This window comes from Rhinolophus hipposideros, assembly GCF_964194185.1.
Source record: "Rhinolophus hipposideros genome assembly, chromosome: 2".
In the NCBI taxonomy this organism is placed as follows: Eukaryota; Metazoa; Chordata; class Mammalia; order Chiroptera; family Rhinolophidae; genus Rhinolophus; species Rhinolophus hipposideros.
Window position 1 is genome coordinate 46481694 of NC_138048.1, and position 22028 is coordinate 46503721.

The following is a 22028-nucleotide window of genomic DNA, read 5'->3' on the forward strand; positions in this document are numbered from 1 at the left end:
GGGCAGTCTGCTCGTCCTCTTCATGCCCAACGCCATGTTGGCCTCTTCAGCAGTTTCCATTTTCTTTCTGAGAATCTTAAGCACCAGAGAAGTTGGTGAGTAGAGCGAGTTAGTCCAAGGACAGTGACAGGGGCTAGGACTTCTTAACAATAAGAGTAGGACAGTGCTCTTTGCATCTCCAGCCTCAGGGAGCAAACAACAAAGTCTTCTGACCTCCAGGAGACTGTGGGACAGCTGTGTCCTGTTTGGTCACAATTAGTATTTCCATGGGTATATGTGTCTCATTCATGGAGGCCCTCCCTCCTCCCTAATTTAATAGGGAATTTGGGGCGCTTAGCAAAGGAAATCACTGCATACCTGGAAAGGCCACTGCTGCCCCCACACATGACTGAGCCTTCAGCAATTTTAGCGATTTGCTAGGCAGCACCCTGTGAGACCACCTGAATCTGTGGCCCATCCCATAACTCTTCAGAGGTCTCTTGTGAGTAAGGCAAGCCGGTATTTTTAAGAGCTTAGTAAAAGGCCTGACTAGTGGGAAACAAAAGAAAAAGCCTCCAACATAAATGATGACTAAAATCCGAAGGCTGAGAACCACTGAATCTGCAGGAAACAGGCAACCCTCAGCCCCAGAAAACTGCAGGTCCTTTTAGTCACATGGTCAGCCACTTACATGGGCCTCTCCTCAGAAAGTCAAGGATGTGGAATACAGATGGAACCTCTCGGCAACTGGTCAAGATCCAGTGGATGGGCATCACGACCTTGAATATTTCTCTGACATGAAAGAGAGGACCCTCAGCCCTTCAGATGGCATGGGACAAGATGCCTTTCGGTGTGGCAGGAGTGGCAGCCAGGTTCCTTGGTTCCTTCTGCTACCAGCAGCATTGAGACGGCGAGAACTGAGGATCTTAGCGAATCACTTTCTGCCCAAGAACAGAGAGCTACATCAAAGGCATCACATGCCGTGGAGGCCTCTGTTTGCAATGCACTGCCTAGGAAAAAGCTGCATAGAAATGAAGCAAGTTTAATAAATGCCTCACTCATTCAGAAACAAATCCTGTGAAGGATGGGCATAATGTTGAATTAAGAACACAGGTTTAGGAGGCAGACTGGCCTGGATTCAAATTCTGGTTCTACCTCCTACTAGGTAAGGAGGTGGTCACCCACCCAGAGAGGGGGTGGAATGTGTGTGCTCCGCGCAGCAAGACTCTGTCCTGTAAAAACACTACATTCACTGACTTATAATTCTTTTATTGGTGGCTCCTCCTTGCTGAGAATATATCCTATCTTCGGTATTCAGCCTATGTACTGGATTTTACAATTAATTATTTTGGCAAAGGCCTCACTGAAGGATTTCACTTTCATGGAATACGGGAGGCAATCATGTCGGCCCTCTGCTGGCGGGCTGGCTTGCTCACATCCCCAAGCCTCGGGTAAACGCAGCTGGATTCCACTGAATCTGCAGGTCTAATCGGTTTTATTAAATTCACATGAAAGAGAGAGATGCCTGGCACAGACGAGTCTCCTGTCACTGTCAGTTCCCGCCCACGGGGCACCGTTCTGCCAGGAGGACTGATGTGAGAGTGGAACAGGGTCAGGACTCCAGGTGCTGTCTGGCACGCCCAGCCCATCTTAGTCCAGATCTATTTCTAACAAAGCTCCAAGCGTTCCATTTCCATTGCCTCTTGCCATGGTATCAAGCCTCTCCCAAGCTGACTGGATTAAACCAACCACCATGTGGTGTTCTGTGTGTTGACAGGGCTCAGGTAGGAGTTCTGCTCCACATGGTATCAGCTGGATGCTTGCCTGGGTTGGGATGTGCAAGAGGGCTCGCTCGCGTGTCTGGAGCTTCGTGGGGATGGCTGGATGCCTGGGGCAGCTGGGTCCTTCTCATCAATGTCATCTCAGGGTTCTCCCTCTTCACATGGCCTCACTGCATGGACACTCCAGCAGGGTAGCCAGAATTTCATTTTGTTTAAATTAAAGTTTATTGGAGTGACAATTGTTAGTAAAGTTACATAGATTTCAGATATACAATTCTGTATTACATCATCTATATATCCCATTGTGTGTTCACCACCCAGAGTCAGTTCTCCTTCCACCACCATATATTTGATCCCCTTTTGACCTCATCTACCACCCTCTCCCCTCTTACCCTCTGGTGACCACAAAACTATTGTCTGTGTCTATGAGTTTTTGTTTCTCATTTGTTTGTTTTGTTCTTTTGTTGTTTTTGGTTCATATACCATATATCAATGAAATCATATGGTTCTCTGCTTTTTCTGTCTGACTTATTTCGCTTAGCATTATATTCTCAAGATCCATCCATGTTGTCACAAATGGTCCTATTTCATCTTTTCTTACCGCTGAATAGTATTCCATTGTGTATATATACCACAACTTTTTTATCCATTCATCTATGAAAGGACATTTTGGTTGTTTCCATGTCTTGGCCACCATAAATAAAGCCGCAATGAACATTGGAGCATATGTGACTTTATGGATAAATGTTTTCAGATTTTCTGGGTAGATACACAGGAGAGGGATGGCTGGGTCATACAGTAATTCTATTTGTAATTTTTTGAGGACCCTCCACATTGCCTTCCATAGCGGCTGCACCAGTCTGCATTCCCACCAACAGTGTATGAGGGTTCCTTTTGCTCCACAGCTTCTCCAACACTTGTTACTATTTGTCTTGTTGCTGATAGCCATTCTGACTGGGGTGAGGTGAGATCTCATTGTGGTTTTCATTTGCATTTCTCTGATTATTAGTGATGTTGAGCATTTTTTCATATGTCTATTTGCTCTTTGTATGTCCTCTTTGGAGAAATGTCTCTTCAGGTCCTCTGCCCATTTTTCAATTGGATTATTTGTTTTTTTATTGTTGAGTTGTATGAGTTCCTTGTTGGAGGCGCTATTTGCAAAAATCTTCTCCCATTCAGTTGGTTGCCTCTTTATTTTGTCGATGGTTAATTTTGCTGTGCAGAAGCTTTTAAGCTTCATGTAGTCCCACTCATTTATTTTAGCTTTTACTTCCATTGCTTTTGGAGTCAAATTCATAAAATGCTTTTTGAATCCAAGGTCCATAAGTTTAGTACCTATGTTTTCTTCGATGCAGTTTATTGTGTCAGGTCTTATGCTTAAGTCTTTGATCCATTTTGAATTAATTTTGGTACATGGTGACAGATAGCAGTCCAGTTTCATTCTTTTGCATGTGGTTTTCCAATTCTGCCAGCACCATTTATTGAAGAGGCTGTCTTTCCTCCATTGTATGTTTTTAGCTTCTTTGTCAAAAATTATCTGTCCATATTTATGTGGTATTATTTCTGAGTTCTCAATTCTATTCCATTGGTCTATGTGTCTGTTTTTCTGCCAATACCATGCTGTTTTGATTATTGTAGCCCTGTAGTATCAGCTAAAGTCAGGGAGTGTGATACCTCCAGTATTGTTCTTTTTTCTTAAGATTGCTTTGTCTATTCGGGGTCTTTGGTGGTTCCAAACAAATCTGATGATTTTTTGTTCTATTTCTTTTAAAAAAGCCATTGCGATTTTGGTGGGGATTGCATTATATCTGTATATTGTTTTGGGTAATATGGCCATTTTAACTATGTTGATTCTTCCAATCCATGAACACGGAATGTCTTTCCATTTCTTTGTGTCTTCTTCAATTTCCTTTAAAAATGTCTTGTAGTTTTCAGCATATAGGTCTTTCACATCCTTGGTTAAGTTTATTCCTAGGTATTTTATTCTTTTTGCTGCAATTGCAAAAGGAATTGTTTTTTTTTGTTTGTTTATTTCTTTTTCTGAGATTTCATTGTTAGTATATAGGAATGCAATGGACTTTTGTACGTTGATTTTGTAGCCGGCCACATTACTGTTTTCATTGATTATTTCTAATAGTTTTTTGGTGGAGTCTTTAGGGTTTTCTATATACAACATCATGTCATCTGCAAAGAGTGACAATTTAACTTCTTCATTCCCAATTTGGATGTCTTTTACTTCTTTCTCTTGCCTGATTGCTCTGGCAAGGACTTCCAACACTATGTTGAAAAGCAGAGGTGATAGGGGACAGCCCTGTCGTGTTCCTGAACATAGAGCAAAGGGCTTCAGTTTTTCACCATTAATTATGAGATTAGCTGAGGGCTTGTCATATATGGCCTTTATTATGTTAAGGTATTTTCCTTCTATTCTATTTTATTAACTGTTTTAATAATAAATGGATATTGTATCTTATCAAATGCTTTTTCTGCATCAATTGATAGAATCATATGATTTTTGTCCTTTATTTTTTTTATGTGATGTACCACATTGATGGATTTGCATGTGTTGAACCATGCTTGTGCCCCTTGGATGAACTCCACTTGGTCTTGATGAATAATCTTTTTAATGCATTGTTGCATTCAATTTGCTAGAATTTTGTTTAAGATTTTTGCATCTGTATTCATCAAAGATATTGGTCTGTAGTTCTCTTTTTTTGTGTGTTGTCCTTGCCATCAGAATTTCTCACATGATGGTTTAGGGCTCCCCAAAGCACAAATACAGAAGTTACCAGGCCTTCTTCCAGTTCAGGCCCAGAACAGGCACAGTGTCACCTCCCTACATTCTATTGCTTAAAGCAAGTCACAGACCATCCCAGATTCATCATGAGAGTTGACTGTAAGGGTGGGAATCCCGGGATCATCTCTGGAGAATAGCTGCCATGGTTCTTTACCTGGGGTTTCATAAGAATATGAAAGAATGGACTACGGATTGTACCAGAGTCTGCTTATTTAACAGAAAACTTGGCAAAATAAAGTAAGTTGTACCAGCGCTAGGGAGTGGGATTCTGGCATTAGTTCTAATACCTCCTCATTACAGAATTGGGGAGTGTATTAATCAGACACAGTTTAAGTAAAGGCCTCTCCTCTGTCCCTTTGGAGACATTTCTTTCATCTTTGTGTGTGTCATCTACTGAGTTTCTTAGGAAATTCGTGCATCATGTTGTAATTACGTCTTGCTTCCCTACTAGGGAACAGCATTTATACCGATGGCTGAGGGAGTGCCATCCCACTGTCTTCCTTTGCCAAAAGTTGATCATTTATGTGCAGAATTTCTGCCATCCATCTCCATAGCCCCAGTTTCTGCTATTCCCAATGGCTCTAGAATGAAGCTGTGAACTTAAGGAAGCTTGTTCTCCTCTTATGTGCACTCTGAAACAATACCTTCATATAAAAATTTCCCTTCCTGTGATACCATGTTTCTCCAAAAATAAGACCAGGTCTTACATTAAGGTTTGCTCCAAAAGACACATTAGAGCTTATGGTTCAGGGGATATCACCCTGAAAAATCATACTAGGGCTTATTTTCCAGTTAGGTCTTATTTTCGGGGAAACACAGTATCCTTTGATTTTGGAACAGTCTTTTTGACTGTTAGCAGTTAGAAGGTATTATGGCTGGCCTTGGATTTCTGCCAAAACAGTCACTTCCAGCTTTTGCAGAACCTGAAAAAGAACCCATTATAACAGAGGATGGGGTGTGTGATACATGCTCAACACACGTTTGTTGAATGAAATGACAAATGTTCTAATAATTGTGATGGTGAATAAGTGAATTCACTTTTTGCAAAGGACCTATAACATTGTGAATTTCAATTATTGTTAATTACCACTTTAGTATATACCCCATCCTTTAAAAAATTATTTACCTTATTTTTAAAAAAACTTGTATTTAAGTGTGTTTTTCCAGAACCCATCAGCTCCAAGTCAAGTAGTTGTTTCAATCTAGTTGTGGAGGGTACAGCTCACAGTGGTCCATGTGGGGAATCGAACTGGCAGCCTTGTTAATAGCACCGTGCTCTAACCAACTGAGTTAACCGGCCGCCCCAAATATATTTTTCTAATGTGCTGAGGTCAGCACATGACTTCCAGAGAATTTTTTTTTAAAGACTACTTTGTTCCTTTTATTTCATTTTTTAATTTTAGTTATTTTTTTATTAGTTTCAGGTGCACAAGACAAAGTAATACTTAGACATTTATCATTTATATCCCTCATACTGTGTGAACCCCCCTTCCCCCATCCTATTTTATTTTATTTTTATTTTTTAAGGAGGGTGCAGCTCACAGTGGCCCATGCGGGGATTGAACCGGCAACCTTGGTGCTACCATGTTTCCCCGAAAATAAGACCTAGCCGGACAATCAGCTCTAATGCGTCTTTTGGAGCAAAAATTAATATAAGACTCGGTCTTATATAATACAAGACCAGGTCTTATATAATATCATATCGTATCATATATCATATCATATCATATCACATCATATCATATAATACCGGGTCTTATATGATGTTATATAAGACCAGGTCTTATATTAATTTTTGCTCCAAGAGACGCATTAGAGCTGATTGTCCAGCTAGGTCTTATTTTTGGGGAAACAGGGTACCAGCACCATGCTCTAATCAACTGAGATAACCAGCCACCCCCCTTATTTTTTTTTATTGAGATACTAATTGATATATAACATTATATTACTTTTGAGTGTACAATGTAATGATTCAATATTTGTATACATATTTTGCAAAACAATCACTACAATAGGTCTGGTTAACATCCATCACTATCATTTACTTTTGACACAAAGTCTGCACCCAAAATACTAATCCCAAACCTTAGATTACCCCAGCCACCACAGGGCATTTAATATATTTACATTTAATTATCAATATATTTGCTACTTCCACCATCTTATCTTGTGCTTCCTATTTGTCTCACTCTTTCAGTTTCTTTTTAGTTGGATCTCTAGTTGGATATTTTTTTCTCTTTCCATTTCTTCCCTTTCTATTAACTTCCAAGTTATACATTCTACTTCTAGACTTTTAGGTGTCACCGAGAAATTTTAACAAGCATATTTTATTAATCAAAATCTGGATTATTTATTATTTTTTTTCCTCCTTTAACCCTAGAAAACTTTGACTGTGATCATCTATCTTCTGACTTACACGTTATTGCAATTTTAGTTGTGTTTTACTCTTTCTAACTCCCAAGAAATTGATAGTTTGTTCAGATTTTATGGTCAATTTTTATTCATTTTCAAATCTGCTTGGTCAGCTTTATAGTCTGGCTCTTTTCTTATATCTCCAACCTCTTTTACCATTTATTTAAACAGATTCTGTGTCGAGTAGTTCAGGAGTCTTTGCGTGTCTAATTCTTCGGTAAGTTGCTTTCGCTTGCTGGCTCTTGCTCATGGTACTGTGTTATCTTTGATTCACGATTTATGAGTTTTTGCTCATATTTCTTGAAAATTACTTATGTGATTCTTTGATCCTAAGTGGAAAGTGAAGTTACATAGAAAGGAGGAATGCATCTGCTTCTGTGGGGGGCTGGGAGCACTACACCCCAAGAGCAGTTTAAGTCAAATTCTTGCCTTGAGTTTTTGTGAACACCTGAAGTTTACATTGTGTCTGCAAACCTATATGAGGTCAGGATTATGACTTGAAAACTTGGAGGAGATTCCCCCCCACCCAACACCTCTTCAGTTCAAGTTCCCAGTCAGCCTATTTTATTTGCAGTTTTCTGGAGTTTCAGCGTCAGGGGAAAGATTAATTTCTAATTCATCCTTACAGGTAAAACTGTCACCTTTCATCTGTCATGCTATTAGACACAGAAATTTGTGTGTTGCAATTTTACTAAAAGTTTTATTTTGGTTTTAGAAAAAGCTACATCATTTGTGGCATGGCGGCCCTTTGCAATCAGTGCCCAGAGAGACTAGAGTAGTGAATAGGACAGTTCACAATTTCTACTCATCATTCTCAGTGCCCATCCCAAGTAGAATTTAAGTCACTTTCTCAAGGTGAAATTTGCCTGGTGAACACCTTAAGCATAGCTCTATGAATAGGTACAAATCCCACAACTAAGATTGAAAGGACAAAAACTTGACTTGGAAAAAAGTCCTGGAAGTACACACTGTTCCCAATAAAGTCCTGTTAAAAAAAAATTCTTTGATATTCACTCGTACCCCAGCTTGACTGGCACCCGGACCATTCTCTTCCTGCATCTTGTACTGGGCTCCTCTCTATGTTTCTCCTCATCTGGTTAGTAACTCAATGGAAAATCATCTTTCTGCCCATCCTTTCCAGCTCTCTCTGGAAGATGGGGCCACGACACACCTGAGGGGCCACCCTCCTGGTTCTCCCCAGTCACAGAAACCATTTCGAACAAGAAGCTTGTCTCATGGGCTGCTCCCTATTCAGGCCTTTGACCAGCTCCTGGTCTCCTAATCTCAGTCCATTCACGAATTACTTCTATGATCCAACTCAGATATCCTTTTCTTTTTCCTTCTCATTTCTTCCTCTTAGGTTTCTCTCTCCCATGGTCTTGTTCACAGGTTTTACTCCAAGGCCCTATTATTGTATATACAATGACATTGTTTCATCTCTCTTTATAACAACTCCAACCCTACCCCACTTCTTCCATGATAGGTCATCTCTTGTGTCCACAGAACCAAATGAGAGTGACACACAGGAGAAGTGCCTTCGCACATCCCTGTCCACCCTTCTAATTCCCTGTGGTTGTTTTACTTCTAGTCCCCGAGGCCCAGAAGCAAACCTGGAGGTGAGACATGAAGAAAGCTGGAACCATGCTGACCTTGTGCACGGCGGAGATGCAGACTCCACTCCTGGGAAGCCCACGGTCAATGCAAAGGAGGGAGATGGGGGTCCCCAAATCTGCCGTGTATGTGGGGATAAGGCCACTGGTTATCACTTCAATGTCATGACCTGTGAAGGATGCAAAGGCTTTTTCAGGTAGAGTAACCTGTCAACCTTCACCTGTTAGCCACACCTGACATACTGGTCACATCTAACTAGGTTCTACCATGAGTCCATGGGGCACCATCGCAGGGCCTCAGCTCGACCTTCCTCCAAGGTTCAAAGTGTGGGCCAGTGGCCTGTTCAAAGTCCCCTTCATTAGTCTCAGGAGAGCCATTTATATCTCAGAGGAATCCTTTATCTTCTGTCCTCCTACCCAAGAAAGGTCTCCTTCCATTAAGATACCTCTTTGTTCCTCTACATATTCTTTAATAAAACAGAAAAATCAGTTCATAAAAGAGGAAAGAATTCGGAAGTCCAGAATGCAAGTGTTCAAATCCGTCTCAGGGAGCGGTTGTTAAATAAAGAATGGCATAACATAAATGAGGACTATGACAAAACAAGTCACCTAGAAACAGGCAGACAGGGAGGTCCAAAAAAATGAAGGACTAGAAAGTGCCAGCTCACAGCAAGACAGGCCTGGACAGAAAGGCTCACATTTTCCAGCTAAGAAAGAGAAGAACAAAGCTCAATGCAGGGCTCAGACCAAAAGAAAGAGAAGCCAGCCAGAAAAGGAGGAAGGACTGTGTGAGGAAAGGTCTCTGTCAGCTCTGAGGGAAGACCAGGTATGACAGAGCGGTTCCCACCTCAGGGACACACTTGGGACTCGCATACATTCTCAGGACAGCCAGCCTGACCGGGCCTTCTGCAGAGTTCTTCCTGGTGGCTGGACGAGCAAATGGAAATGAACCCTAGAGCCAGGGCCAACCCTATAGTCCCAAAGATGGGCTGTAAGTCAGCGTGTTGTGGGGTGTGGGGGGCAGGGGCCAGAACTCAGGAGGGCTTCCAGGCCGGGATTAGCTCAGGCAGGCACCACAGCAGTTCACTGTCCCATAGCCCAACGCCCTCCAGCCCAGTGAAGAAACCCCAGCTTCAGTCTGACGTGGTCAAGCCTGAGCCGTTCTCAGGTCCCATGAGGTCAGGTGGGCCTAGGACAGCTCCGAAGACACCAACGTTCCGGCAGGAAATGAATATCTGCATTTGTGGATTATAACAGAGGACGGACACAGAGATAGTACCAGCCTGCATTTAGTTACAAGTGACAGAACACTCCACTCAAAAGGGTTTATCAATAAGGAGCACATGTTACCTCTCGTGATTAGCAGTCTGAAGGCTTCGGAGTTGGTGAGTTCAGCAGCTCAGTTCTTTCCGCTTTTCTCTCCTGCCAACCTACATGGGAACTCTGACCTTAGCCTGCTCCGCTTGGGGCAGCATAGTGCTGGGGCCACAGGCAGGAAGCACGGTGTTGAGCCTGGAGACAGAAAGCCCCCTCCCTTCCCCAGCCCTTACTCTAGACTGGGGGACCTGGGGTCGCTGGAGGGACAGGTAACTCTGGGGAGGCTTTCTACCTCACTGGACAATGGCTTTCCCATTGGAAGTGGCTTCTCCTGATTGGCCTAGTGGAGCAAAGCAGTTCAGCACCCTGTAATAGTGGGGTGTGTGGGCACTGCAGGCATGGGCCCTTGCACCGCTGTGTCTGGGGCAGTGGGGTCAATGCCTTTTAGAGATCTCAGCACAATCCTAGAAGACGTCACCTACACAGAAACATCCCACAGGTCCTTGGTAACAGGAGATGAGGGGATAGGGTGTGGTGAGGGAGCTGGGCCTGAGCCTGGAGCTGAAACAGCCCAGAGAGCAGCTCTGGCTGTGGGGGCGGGGGAGGGGGCTATGGAAAGCACCGCACAGGGTGAATGTTGCAGGAAAGCTTTCCTCCTCCCCACCTCACCCCCCAACCTCCTCCTGGGCCTCCCGGAAGCCCAACCCAGACCCCAGACCGGAAGCTTGAAGAGTCCTTGCCACGACCTTTCTTATGAACTGCTCTCAACTCAGAGGCAAAGGCAGAGCCCACGGTGGGTGTGGCTAGTGTCCCCTCACCTTGAATTGGGCAGGGACAGGCAGACAGAGAGGGGTGGCCCAGAGCTCCCTGGCCTGCTCCCCACGGCCTACCATTTGCTCTGTTCTCGCACAGGAGGGCCATGAAACGAAACGCCCGGCTGAGGTGCCCCTTCCGGAAGGGCACCTGTGAGATCACACGGAAGACCCGGCGGCAATGCCAGGCCTGCCGCTTGCGCAAGTGCCTGGAGAGCGGCATGAAGAAGGAGAGTAAGCAGCGTGATGTGTCCTGGGCAGGCAGGGGGCTGGGGTGCACAGGCGCTGGGAGCCTGATTCAGGTGTGCCCGGGGCCAAGAACGGGCCGTGAGCATGTGGATTCTCATGTGTGCAGCGCGTGTGTGCATGTGCAGAGGTGCCTGTGGCAGCGTATGGCCTGTTTGCAACCGAGCAGGAACATGGAGCAGAGCTTGCAGCCCATCGGCCCGCACCACCACAGCCTGTCCTGGGACCTGACAGACAGAGGGCATCTTATCTTCTGCTCTGGGTGTGCTGGGCGTCTCTGGCCAGGGCCGAGCCCCTCTCACTCCTTAGTTGCCTTTACATGATTCTTTTTGTCTCTTTCATAATGTTCTTATGGTGTTTCAGCCATATTGGGGGAGATGAATTTGGGAGACGGAAGCCAGAGACGCATGGTGTGATATGACCCCCAATCTTCCAGTGGCTAGGGCCCCTCAGCTGCTTCAGACTGGGCATCCTACAGAGGACCTGTTTGCAGACAGGTGATGTAGGGTGCTCTTGTTCTACCTGTCGAGCTTTGGTATAATGGTGCTCCCAGGTCACTCTGAGATTAAAGTTCATTGGGAAAAGGCTGCAAGTTTTAAGTGCATATTTGTCTCCATCAGTCACAGAGTGGGCAGCCTTTTTCCAGTGACAAGTTCCCTTGGCATGTGAGCAGAGATCCTTTCCTGCTGACGAGCAGAAGCCAGGCCCTCACTTGTTTTCCCTGCTTTTCCCCTCCAAGGATCCCACAGCTTCGCTCTGCATTCACAAGTAGGCTCCAGAAATGCATGGAAGGCCCTAAAGCTGTAGGCTACACAGAAATTGGCTGAGTCGATTATTTCTTGCTAAGCAGTAGCCCCAGCTTTCCAGGGGCTCGGAGACCTAGAGGCCTTGGTATATATACGATATAGCCAGGAACTATATTCCGCACTTCCATGCAATGCCTCATTGTCAGGGCAGTAGGAGGTGAGCACTGTCACTCATTATGATAAAGAAGGAAACTGAAGGCAGGAGAGGTTAAGGAGTTTGTTCAAGGTTACCGCTAGGTGGCGGCAAGGCTGTCATTCAAACCCAGCACCTTTTGATTGTGAAGCCCGGGCTCCTCCCACTTACACAAAATGATCACAAACCCCACCGCTGCAGGCAGCACACCCCTCTGTCCTTACCCAAGTGTTTCTTCAGCGGAGTCTAGAGAAGGACGGGTTTCTTGTCACCGACACGCCCCCTACTGCTGCCAGGGGGTTACGGGAGGGTGGCTTAGCTCCTGAGCCTGCTCCTGGCTGTCTCTGCAGTGATCATGTCGGAGGCAGCCGTGGAGCAGAGGCGGGCCTTGATCAGGAGGAAGAAGCGAGAACGGATCGGAACGCAGTCCCCGGGAGCCAAGGGTCTGACTGAAGAGCAGCAGATGATGATCAGGGAGCTGATGGACGCTCAGATGAAAACCTTTGACACTACTTTCTCCCATTTCAAGAATTTCCGGGTATGAGGCTTTAGAGTTGGCTCAGCAACCATGCTAGCTCCTCAAAACCCCAATCTCACTTCCTGGGGTCTTCAAAGAGTGGTCCCTGGATCTGCAGCAGCAGTAGCACCTGGGAACTTGTTAGAACTTGTTAAAAATGCAAAAGACGTTCAAAATTAGAAACTGAGGGTGGGCCCGGCAGTCTGTGTTTTGACAAGACCCCTCAAGTGATTCTGATGCATGCTCAGGTTTGAGAATCTCTGCTCTCTCCTTCCACAACAGTCAGGAATTGGGTCTGAGCAGTAAGTGGCATTTGGGAAGCTGAGTTGCCCAAGGCTTTATGAGGACAGACAGGGTCGGGGCCTGTTGTGGGTATGATGTTTGCAATCTGCTGTTACTGATCCAAGAAACATAGTGATCTCGGCACCGTGGGCCGTGTTAGATCCCTGCACCCTCCTCCCACCCTGTGCTCACAGTGTCTCTGGTCCCCTGCCCTGCTCATAGAACTGGTAGCCAATGGCACCAGAAGCCTTTTCTTTCCATCTGCAGCTCCCAGACCCTTCTCTCTGAGTCTCCTGAGCACAAGGTTGAGATGCTTGGGACACACCCATCGGAGGAGCCCCTTCACCTTCCCCTGGGCAGGGAGCAAACCCAGACGAGGATGTGAAAGACCATTAATTCACAAATCTAGAAAGTGTACCACCTGATATGAGAGCAGAGAGCAGATGCAAGTGTTGTGTGTGTGTGTGGGGGTGTGTGTGTGTGTGTGTGTGCCTGCAATTGTGTATACTCGCAGGCTGCAGCGGTGTCTGTGTGGACCCATCTGGGGCCTGTGGGAACCTGTTTGGGAGAATACATGCTGTCCTACCTCCCGTTCTGCCCCAGCTGCCAGAGGTGCTCACCAGTGGCCGTGAGATCCCAGAGGCTCTGCAGACTCCACTGGGGGAAGAAGCTGCCAAGTGGAGCAAGATCAGGGAAGATCTGTGCTCACTGAAGGTCTCTCTGCAGCTGCGGGGGGAAGATGGCAGTGTCTGGAACTACAAACCCCCAGCTGCCAGCAGCGGGAAAGAGATCTTTTCCCTGCTGCCCCACATGGCTGACATGTCAACCTACATGTTCAAAGGCATCATCAACTTTGCCAAAGTCATCTCCCACTTCAGGTAGGACACTGGGCTGGGTGGATGGGTATGGAAAGGAGCAGGAAATGGGCAACGGGTTCAAAGGGTCTAGGGTAGATCCCTGTGATGTTGGAGGATGTTGGTGATCAAAGACCCTCCTTTATCTCTGCCCCCCAGGCCACCTGGCACCTCTAGGGAATGGCGCCCTGGCTGCATGGCTCCTTAGCTTTGGGGCTGTGGGCCTGCCATTGAACCTCTCTGTCTCAGTCTCCTCATCTGCTAGAAGGGAGCTAAGAACTCCGATCTTTTAGGACTGTCACATGAAATAAGAAAATATCTGAAGACCACCTAGCTCACACATGACAGAGATTGAGATAGTAATTCCCTCCTCCATTTCCCGCCAAAAGGGCAGGAATCACAAGTTAATAGGTCCAGCGCAAAGAAGGAGTTGGAAGAAAAGGGAAGGAAGTGCAGAGGGAGAAGAAGGAAAGAGACAGGAACAGACGCTCAGTCTCCAGCAGTCTGCCACCAAGAGAAAGTTGAGAAGGCCGTGAGGAGGAAGTCTGATCCTGAGAATGAAAGGGTTGGGACTCCCCAGAGCTAGGCATGCAGGCAACAACCATGGGGCAACATTTAGTGAGAAACCCGGGAACCTCTTGGTGAGGTGGCAACCACAGCCCCATAATATGTAGTGTGTCAGGGCTGGAGATGGCCCTGGGCATATGTGTCCTGCGATTGGCCACCTGGTCTTGCCAGGCCTGGTCAGGTGGAGCTGAGTCACATACAAGGAGCCCCCGATTTCATGAGCAGGCAGAGGGCAGCTTATATTCCAGAAGCCCTCACATAGGACATCTTTAATGGGAGGAGGGTGGCCACAGGCTGGAGTGGGGTTCAGATTGTGCCACATTAGGTCAAGGGAGCAGGGAGAGAGGCCTCCTTACACATGGGGAACTTGGCCATCCCCACTGACATCTGATGACCCACAATTTAACCCCAGGGTGGGAGGTCACTTGCTGCTTCTTGTGGCCACAGTTTTGAGCACAACCACCCAGGAGACGGGCATGACTATCACTTTCAATCTACAGGAAGAAAATTGAGGTTCACCGAGGTTAAGGAACTTGCATGGGTCGCAGTTAAATAGAGAGGCCAGATTGGAAGAACAGAGTACAGACGTCAGAGCCACTACCTGCCAGGTGCTGGGCTGGGCACTGGGGAGGTGAGAAGAATAAGATCAATTTTGTGGCATGTGTAGCTCAGTATTATGGATCTAAAAGAAGGGAGGTGTGAGAAAAACAAGGGACTGAATTTCCGAGGAGAGTAAAGCAGAAGGCGTCTCAGGTTAGGAGAGGTGTCAATCTAACCATGGAGAGCAGAGGCAGCTCCTGTGGCCAGGCTTGTGCTCAGTGCTGGGAGTGGGGCTCAAGGCAGCCAGGCTTGACCTCCCTAAAGACCTCAGGAAACAAATAGCCCGGCTGCATGGAACTCACGCTAAAGGAGGGGCAGCAGTAGAAAGACTCTGTGTTCTGGAAAGACTTCTGGGAGGCGCAAAGACAACTTGGCCTGAGGACTAGCAGGATTTACCTAAGTGAAGCTAATAGGGCAATCATTCCAAGTGGCGAAACGGAGGCAGCAAGTCTGAGGCCAGGGACCAGGAGCCAAGGCATCGGCTGTGGGTCAGTGGCTGTACAGGGAGTTGGAGGAAATGGGGCCAGGCTGTGAGGGACCTGGACTCCAAGCTCCATTGGCAGGGGCGTCCCTGAAGGTAGCAGGAGACTAGAGGAAGGTGGCAGGGAGTCCTGTGCTTGGCTGGATTGTGAGGGGGAGAGGATGGCGGCAATGAACAGCAGCTGCCATAATCCCCTGGAGTAGGAGCACATCCTGCTCTTCCCTCCCCCGCACCCTCCCCGGATTTCTGGATTATGGGAGTGGGTGCTGGCCTGTGGGGCTTCCCAGGAAGCTGGCATCCCCTCCCATCCTTGCTGCCAGGGACTTGCCCATCGAGGACCAGATCTCCCTGCTGAAGGGGGCCACCTTTGAGCTGTGCCAGTTAAGGTTCAACACGGTGTTCAATGCAGAGACTGGGACCTGGGAGTGCGGCCGGCTGTCCTACTGCTTGGAAGACCCTGCAGGTGCCCGAGAACTGCCCTCCTGCCCTGGCAGAGGGAGGGAAAGAAAACTGGGGAGGGAGGAGAGGAGCCACTGGGATGTGCCTGTCCTGGGATTGCGGGGCAGAAGCCTCGGTGACGGTGACGGGAAGAAAGAGCTTGATAAGGGGAGTCTGGGTCTTGGACTCACTTCCTGACAAGTTTGCTCCTCCCCCCTCCTCCCTCCCTCCTCCCTCCCTCCTCCCCCCTCCCCCCTCCTTCCCCCTCCTCCTTCCTCCCCCAGGTGGCTTTCAGCAGCTTCTCCTGGAGCCTGTGCTGAAATTCCACTACATGCTGAAGAAACTGCAGCTGCACAAGGAGGAGTATGTGCTGATGCAGGCCATCTCCCTTTTCTCCCCAGGTGAGGACCCACCTGTCCTGCCTGTCCTCCCCTCTCTCCACGCCTGCACACCCCTTCAGCTTTAGCTGCAGCTCCTATCAGCCCCTCTTCTGTCCGCCCCAGGGAAGGTCCCAACCCATGGTCTCGACCCGCAGTCACTGCAGAGCCGGGATGGGGACTCCCACCGCTTTCTCCTTGGGTCGGTGGGGTGATGAATGGCCTTCCCAGTGCTCCCCTCATTTCCCGCCTGGGTGTCTCTGGCTCTGGGAGGTAGTTGCCTGGCACTGTACCCTCCCTGGGCTGGATTGAGCGTGTCTTTGCCCCCATGGCCTTGCTGGCACCACCCTGCCTCCCTCTTCCCACCAGACCGGCCAGGTGTGGTGCAGCGTGGCATGGTGGACCAGCTGCAGGAACGATTCGCCATCGCCCTGAAGGAGTACATCGAGTGCAATCGGCCCCAGCCCGCCCACCGGTGAGCAGCAGGCAGCAGGCGTGGGAGGGGTCCCCTGGCAGCCCTGCCTTCCCAGCTCCCACCTGCTCTGCGCCTCTGTGGGAGAGCAGAATGGAATCACGCCTGGGGCAGCTTCTGATTGTTACCAGGGCTTTGGCGCCCTTTTCTATGACCTCCACTGAGGCCTCCTGCCCAGTCAGCCTGAGCTCCAGCCCAACAATGGAGAAACCTGAAAAGGGCCTGAGGCCATGCCCAGCTCATGGGACTTTGCTCCCTGAGGCACAGCTGTCATCTGCCCAGGGCCTTCAGGGCACCTGTCATCAAGGGGTGAGAGCAGCCAGGTATTCTCCTGAGGCTCCTACAGGGTCTTCTAGCAATAGCCACCAATAATCATAATGATAAAAAAAGAGCAATAATGATGGTAAAAATAAGTCTATAATAGCTACTACGCATTGAGAAGTGGCAGCCCTGGTGCCCAGTACTTTATATGTGTAGTCACTGCTAGTCTTGAAAACAGCCCCGCCAAGTGGGTACCGCCACCATCCCGCAGGGGACTGGGGCTCAGGGCGACTGCCCCTGACTGTCCCACAGCCAGGCAGTGGGATCTGGAGGGGAATCCAGGCTGACCAAGCCCACAGCCCTCACTCCCCAGCACGGCCTAACCGTCTCCCAGAACAAAGACAAGAAAACGGGGCAGGAATGAGCTTGTTCATCCGTTTGTTTTGGTCACCCCCCAGAGGAGGAAGGCCGCTCAGGGCTTGGTTAGACAGGGCTTCTGTCCTTGGCGGGGCCTCAGCAGTGCACAGGCCTGGGCCATGAGGCAAGGCCAGCACTGGGCACGAGGGTGAACTTAAAGCCTCGCGTCTCCACGTGGCGGGCCGCAGCTTTCTTCTGAGCTCCGCATCCTGGGACGCTGTGGTGGCCGTGCCTTTATTTGCTCAGTCCTCCCGGGTACGGAGCCAGGCGGCATCGTGGGGATACTGAGGCACGAGGTGTGTCTCCGCCGCTGGATCCCGGGGTAGAGTCAGGAAGGGATTGCTGCTTGCAGCCCTTGCCTCCACCACCACTCCACTCAGTCCTGACCCCAGCCATTAGCCAAGGCAGTGGCCCCCACCCCCAAAGTCGAGCCATGCACTCGGCGTCTGCAGTGCCTCGGTGCTCCCACGGAAGTCTCTGGGTACAAGGACCGGAGCCCAGAGGGTGAGGTGCGATGGCAGCGCCGGTCCACACCTCCAGTCCCCGTCCGTTCTGCCCTCCTTGTCGCAGGCTGAACAGACGCTTACGCAGTTCAACCGAGCCCTGGCTCTTGGCTGACCAGAGATGTCCTGATTAACAGCCCACCCCCTAAACTCGTGCAGCTTCAGAGCGGGGCCCAGCGTTGGGGGGGTGGGGGGGACAAGGGGCCGCCCCCAACCTGTCCTGTGGCCGACCTGCAGGTTCCTGTTCCCGAAGATCATGGCGGTGCTCACGGAGCTCCGCAGCATCAACGCCCAGCACACCAGGCGGCTGCTGCGCATCCAGGACATCCACCCCTTTGCCACGCCCCTCATGCGGGAGCTGTTCAGCATCTCGGAGGGCTGAGCGCCGCCCGGGGGCTCGCCTCCCCGGGGCAGCACAGCCACTGCTGCTGGGCCTACACACGGACATCGCTCAGAGCCGGCCGCGTCCTGTGGGTCCTGCCTTCTCAGGGAATTCACAACCACTCTGACACTAGCCAGCGTGCTGCAGCAAGGGGACATGGGCCCCCCAGCCCCCAGCTCAGTCTGTGGAGAGCAAAGCCGCAGATCCTTATATGGAGAGTGCACTGGCCAATGGGTCAGGTCCATGAAGAGGCAAGGCCACTGTTCCCTTAGAAAAGGCCCTGTGGTCTGGGGATTTCGTGTCGTGGTGGGAGAGGGGAAAGGGTCACTGGGGCTGTGCCATCGGACAGTCTGTACCCACACCCAGACTTCTTCTTGAGGCTTCTTGAGTCTTTTTGCTGTTATTTCCCGTGCTCCCATCTCCTACTTCCCCCTCACTCTTCACTCGCAGCCTTCTTTCCTGAGCTGCTTGGTGAGTTCCAGGCCTGTGTCAATCAGCAGGTGCGTTAGTGTCTCAGAGTTTTCTAGAAAGAAGCCAGAAAGCCTGCACCACATGTTAGGAGCTTGTCATGACCACTCCATATGTCCATTCTTCCCTCCTCATTCCGTGTGTCTGCACCCACTCAAACACATTATTAAGTACCAACAATATGCGACCGGCTGTGTGGTATATACACTAACTCACACATGGATCCCGACCTTGGAAAATTTATAGTTCAGAAGAGAAAACAAAGCAGAAACACAAACAACTTCAATCAAAAGGAGAAACGACAGGTGAAGAAATCTTATGAAGAAATTTTTTTGTGTGGACGCTAAGCTATGCGGTTCTGCATGCATATGCGGTTCTGCACCAGGGGACCCAAGTGAGGGGTCCTTGGGACATGTGTTTGTGGGAGGAAGGCACTGACTGGCTGTGTGCACATGTGTGTGACTTGGTGTAGGTCTACTCCACGTCTGCACTGGGGCTCGGGTTTGCTCCTGAGGCTGGAACACTGGTACGTTGTGACGAGACTACATTGACAGGCTGTTAATAAACGTGCTCCATCGGCATGTACGTATGTTCTCGTTCACACGTCTATTTTCAAAGCTAAAGAGTATGGAAGTGTCTACTCTGTTTGTACCATTTTGAGTAAAAACGTTTTTGCTTTTTCTGCCAATTACATTTTAACTAATTTTACACAAGGCATTCCCCAGGTAAGAACTAAGCTTAGCAAATCTGTTCCTGGATTTAATGTCATATCAAGTCAAGAGGACTTAAGTAACTTTCCACTAGAGATTTAAACCTTTTTTTGCCCTCTTTTCAGGGGAAGAAGCATGTGGGGGTGGGAAAATAGAAATGTCATATACGTAATAAGTTTCTTTTTTTTTTAGTACTTACTGTACTATTGCCTGTTATACATCTGAAGACTGTTGGTGCAAGGACATAAAAATGCATTCACTTGGTTTTACCATAAAATGATTGTTTCATATATTATAAAACTTACATATTTATACCATAATTTAAAATGTAGTAATTGAATTACTTTTAAAAGTTTAATATTTTGATGCAAATAAAGCTACAAGTTAACTGACTTTTAAGAAACAGATACTCGCTTAGCTTTTACCATTTCACAAGAAGCAGGCCAAACTTGGAGAACAAGAAATCATCAATACCATATAGCAAAGCAAGCAAACCTATTTCCTGCTTTCCCTCCAGTCTCTTCTGCATCAAGGAGATATAGAACAAACTTATTTTTAGAAAAGAAACTGAAGTGGAATAAATGCTCCTCTCTGCAAATATAATGAATACAGATTTTGCCCCCAGGAATTTGTCTCATTTGGAAATATAAATTTCATTCAACTCTATTCATAAATCATATGTATCTCTTTCTTCCCCATTGGAATGATTTTGTGTATACTATTCATTCAAGAGCCTGAAATGGTTAACTACAGGCTCGATAAGGTGAGGGCAAGATGAGATTAAGATGGGATGTAAACTCTCATCTCCCAGTGTTGATTTCAAAAAATACCCGGCAGGTCCCCAAACATTGAATACTTACAGACAATTAAGTTCGCGAACTCGTTGCAACGATGTCGCTAAACTTTTTTGATATCAGAGGGATTGTTCGTTATTAATTTGTACCAAGTGGACACTTAACCAAGTTTACTATTTGGAAGTGCTGAAAAGGCAGCGTGAAAGTTAGATAAAAACGAGCAAAACATTTCACCAACAATTCATGGCTCTTGCATCACAACAATGCACGAGCTCACACGGCACTGTCTGTGAGGGAGTTTTTAGCCAGTAAACAAGTAACTGCATTGGAACACCCTCCCTACTCACCTGATCTGGCCCCCAGTGATTTCTTTACCTGAAAATAAAGGAAATATTGAAAGGGGACATTTTGATGACATTCAGGACATCAAGGGTAATACGACGACAGCTCTGAAGGCCATTCCAGAAAAAGAGTTCCCAAATTGCTTTGTAGGGTGGAATAAGGGCTGGCGTCGGTGCATAGCTTCCCAAGTGGGGAAGTGACCGTATGATATTCAGCAATGAGGTATGTAGCACTTTTTCTAAGATGAGTTCTCAAACTTGTCTGCCTTGTCTGATTTATGTATTATTAAAAACTAAGTATAGTCCAAGTGTAGTTAAGATTCAAGGTTAGACACACCAAAGTGCTCATACAGGATACTACCTCCTTTCAGCAGCTTTGTGGACCTCCAGTTTATAGGACTATGAGCTAGATTCCACTCTCCTACTCTCAAGCGGTTGGGTTTCCCTACTGCCCCCATCCCAGATCTTTGGAGCATGTAGAACTAAGCATTAGATTCTAGGCATCCCTATGGCCACCGTTCCTTTTCTAGCTCTTGCCTCTGTCATTCAAGGATGGAGTCAGTCTCCAAGCTCAGGAGAAAAGATCTTCTAAGTTAAGTGAGTGTTTACCTTCTGGCTCACCCATTAGTTGGAGCCACTCAGCAGCCAGTCCCTAGCAGACCCAGACTTTAAGGATCCAATTAAAGCGTTGACATCGTCTTCTTGTGGGGAGACCCAGGGTGGCTTCTCCTTTCTGGAGAAAACAGGATGTAAAGAGAAACATACATTTGATTGACCATCCCTTCCCAGCTTCTGACAACTTGTAGGCCTCCTCATGCCATCTTCCCCCACACCTTGTTTTGCCCTGGATATGTTCTCTTAACATAGCCACACTCTCCTACATCTGAAGGTGGTAGTAAGTGAAATATTCCTACACCTGAGAAATGGGCAACCACCCCATCACTTTTGTTCTTTTCCTTTCACAAACTTCTGTGAATGGGACCTGCAACCTGATCTCTCCCTTTCATCACTAACTACCCTTTTAGAACATCTAAAATGGCACCCACTGTCACCCCTCTCCTGAAATTCATTCAAAAGCCTGAAATAGTTAAGTGTGGTCTAGAGTAAGGTGACGGCAAGTTGAGATTAAGATGGGCTGTAAACTCCCATCTCCCAGTATTGATTTAAAAATACCTGGGCAGTTCCCCAAACATTGAGTTGATATGAACATGACTTACGTATTACAATTATTATATGTATTATAACTTGTAGTCCAAGTTAATATTCAAGGATAGATGTACCAAAGTTCTCATATAGGTACAGATCCCAAAGCACTGGTTGGTCAGTGCTTTTTGGAAGATCTTAGAAATTTAAAATGCTGTCTTCCAGGATTTTAAGTTAAAAGAATATCTTGCTCAAACCCAATTCAAACAGGGCAGGAAATAAGATATTAGTAAATCCCAAACAAATGCACTTCAATGCCATCAAGAGGCCCATCCTATACGTGACACCTTGTGTTTGTGCTTATTCCCCTCTGCAATTGGCAAGTGTCTCTATTTTACAAATATTGGCCAACACCCCACCACAAAGAAATAAAAAAAGAGGACCAGATGTTATCCAATATAAATTTGTTTTTATTGAAGCAGCAGTCACATGACTTTATATCTAGTCTTTAGATTAGGCCTGACAGAGTGA

The 22028-nt window shown here is 47.4% G+C and overlaps 1 protein-coding gene across 2 annotated transcripts in view; it reads left to right on the top strand.

Moving 5' to 3' along the window:
• Positions 1-19884, top strand: part of NR1I2 (nuclear receptor subfamily 1 group I member 2) — a 29516-nt gene extending 9632 nt beyond the window's left edge. The window contains exons 2-9 of one of the 2 annotated variants that reach the window (XM_081075315.1): positions 8555-8773; positions 10806-10939; positions 12241-12428; positions 13293-13567; positions 15512-15654; positions 15914-16030; positions 16376-16481; positions 17897-19884. In XM_081075315.1, coding sequence (XP_080931441.1) covers positions 8742-8773; positions 10806-10939; positions 12241-12428; positions 13293-13567; positions 15512-15654; positions 15914-16030; positions 16376-16481; positions 17897-18041 — 1140 coding nt within the window. In that variant the 5' untranslated portion in view covers positions 8555-8741 and the 3' untranslated portion in view covers positions 18042-19884. The remainder of the gene's footprint in view (positions 1-8554; positions 8774-10805; positions 10940-12240; positions 12429-13292; positions 13568-15511; positions 15655-15913; positions 16031-16375; positions 16482-17896) is intronic. The other variant, XM_081075314.1, reaches the window with a different exon arrangement.
• The last annotated feature ends 2144 nt before the right edge of the window (positions 19885-22028 follow it).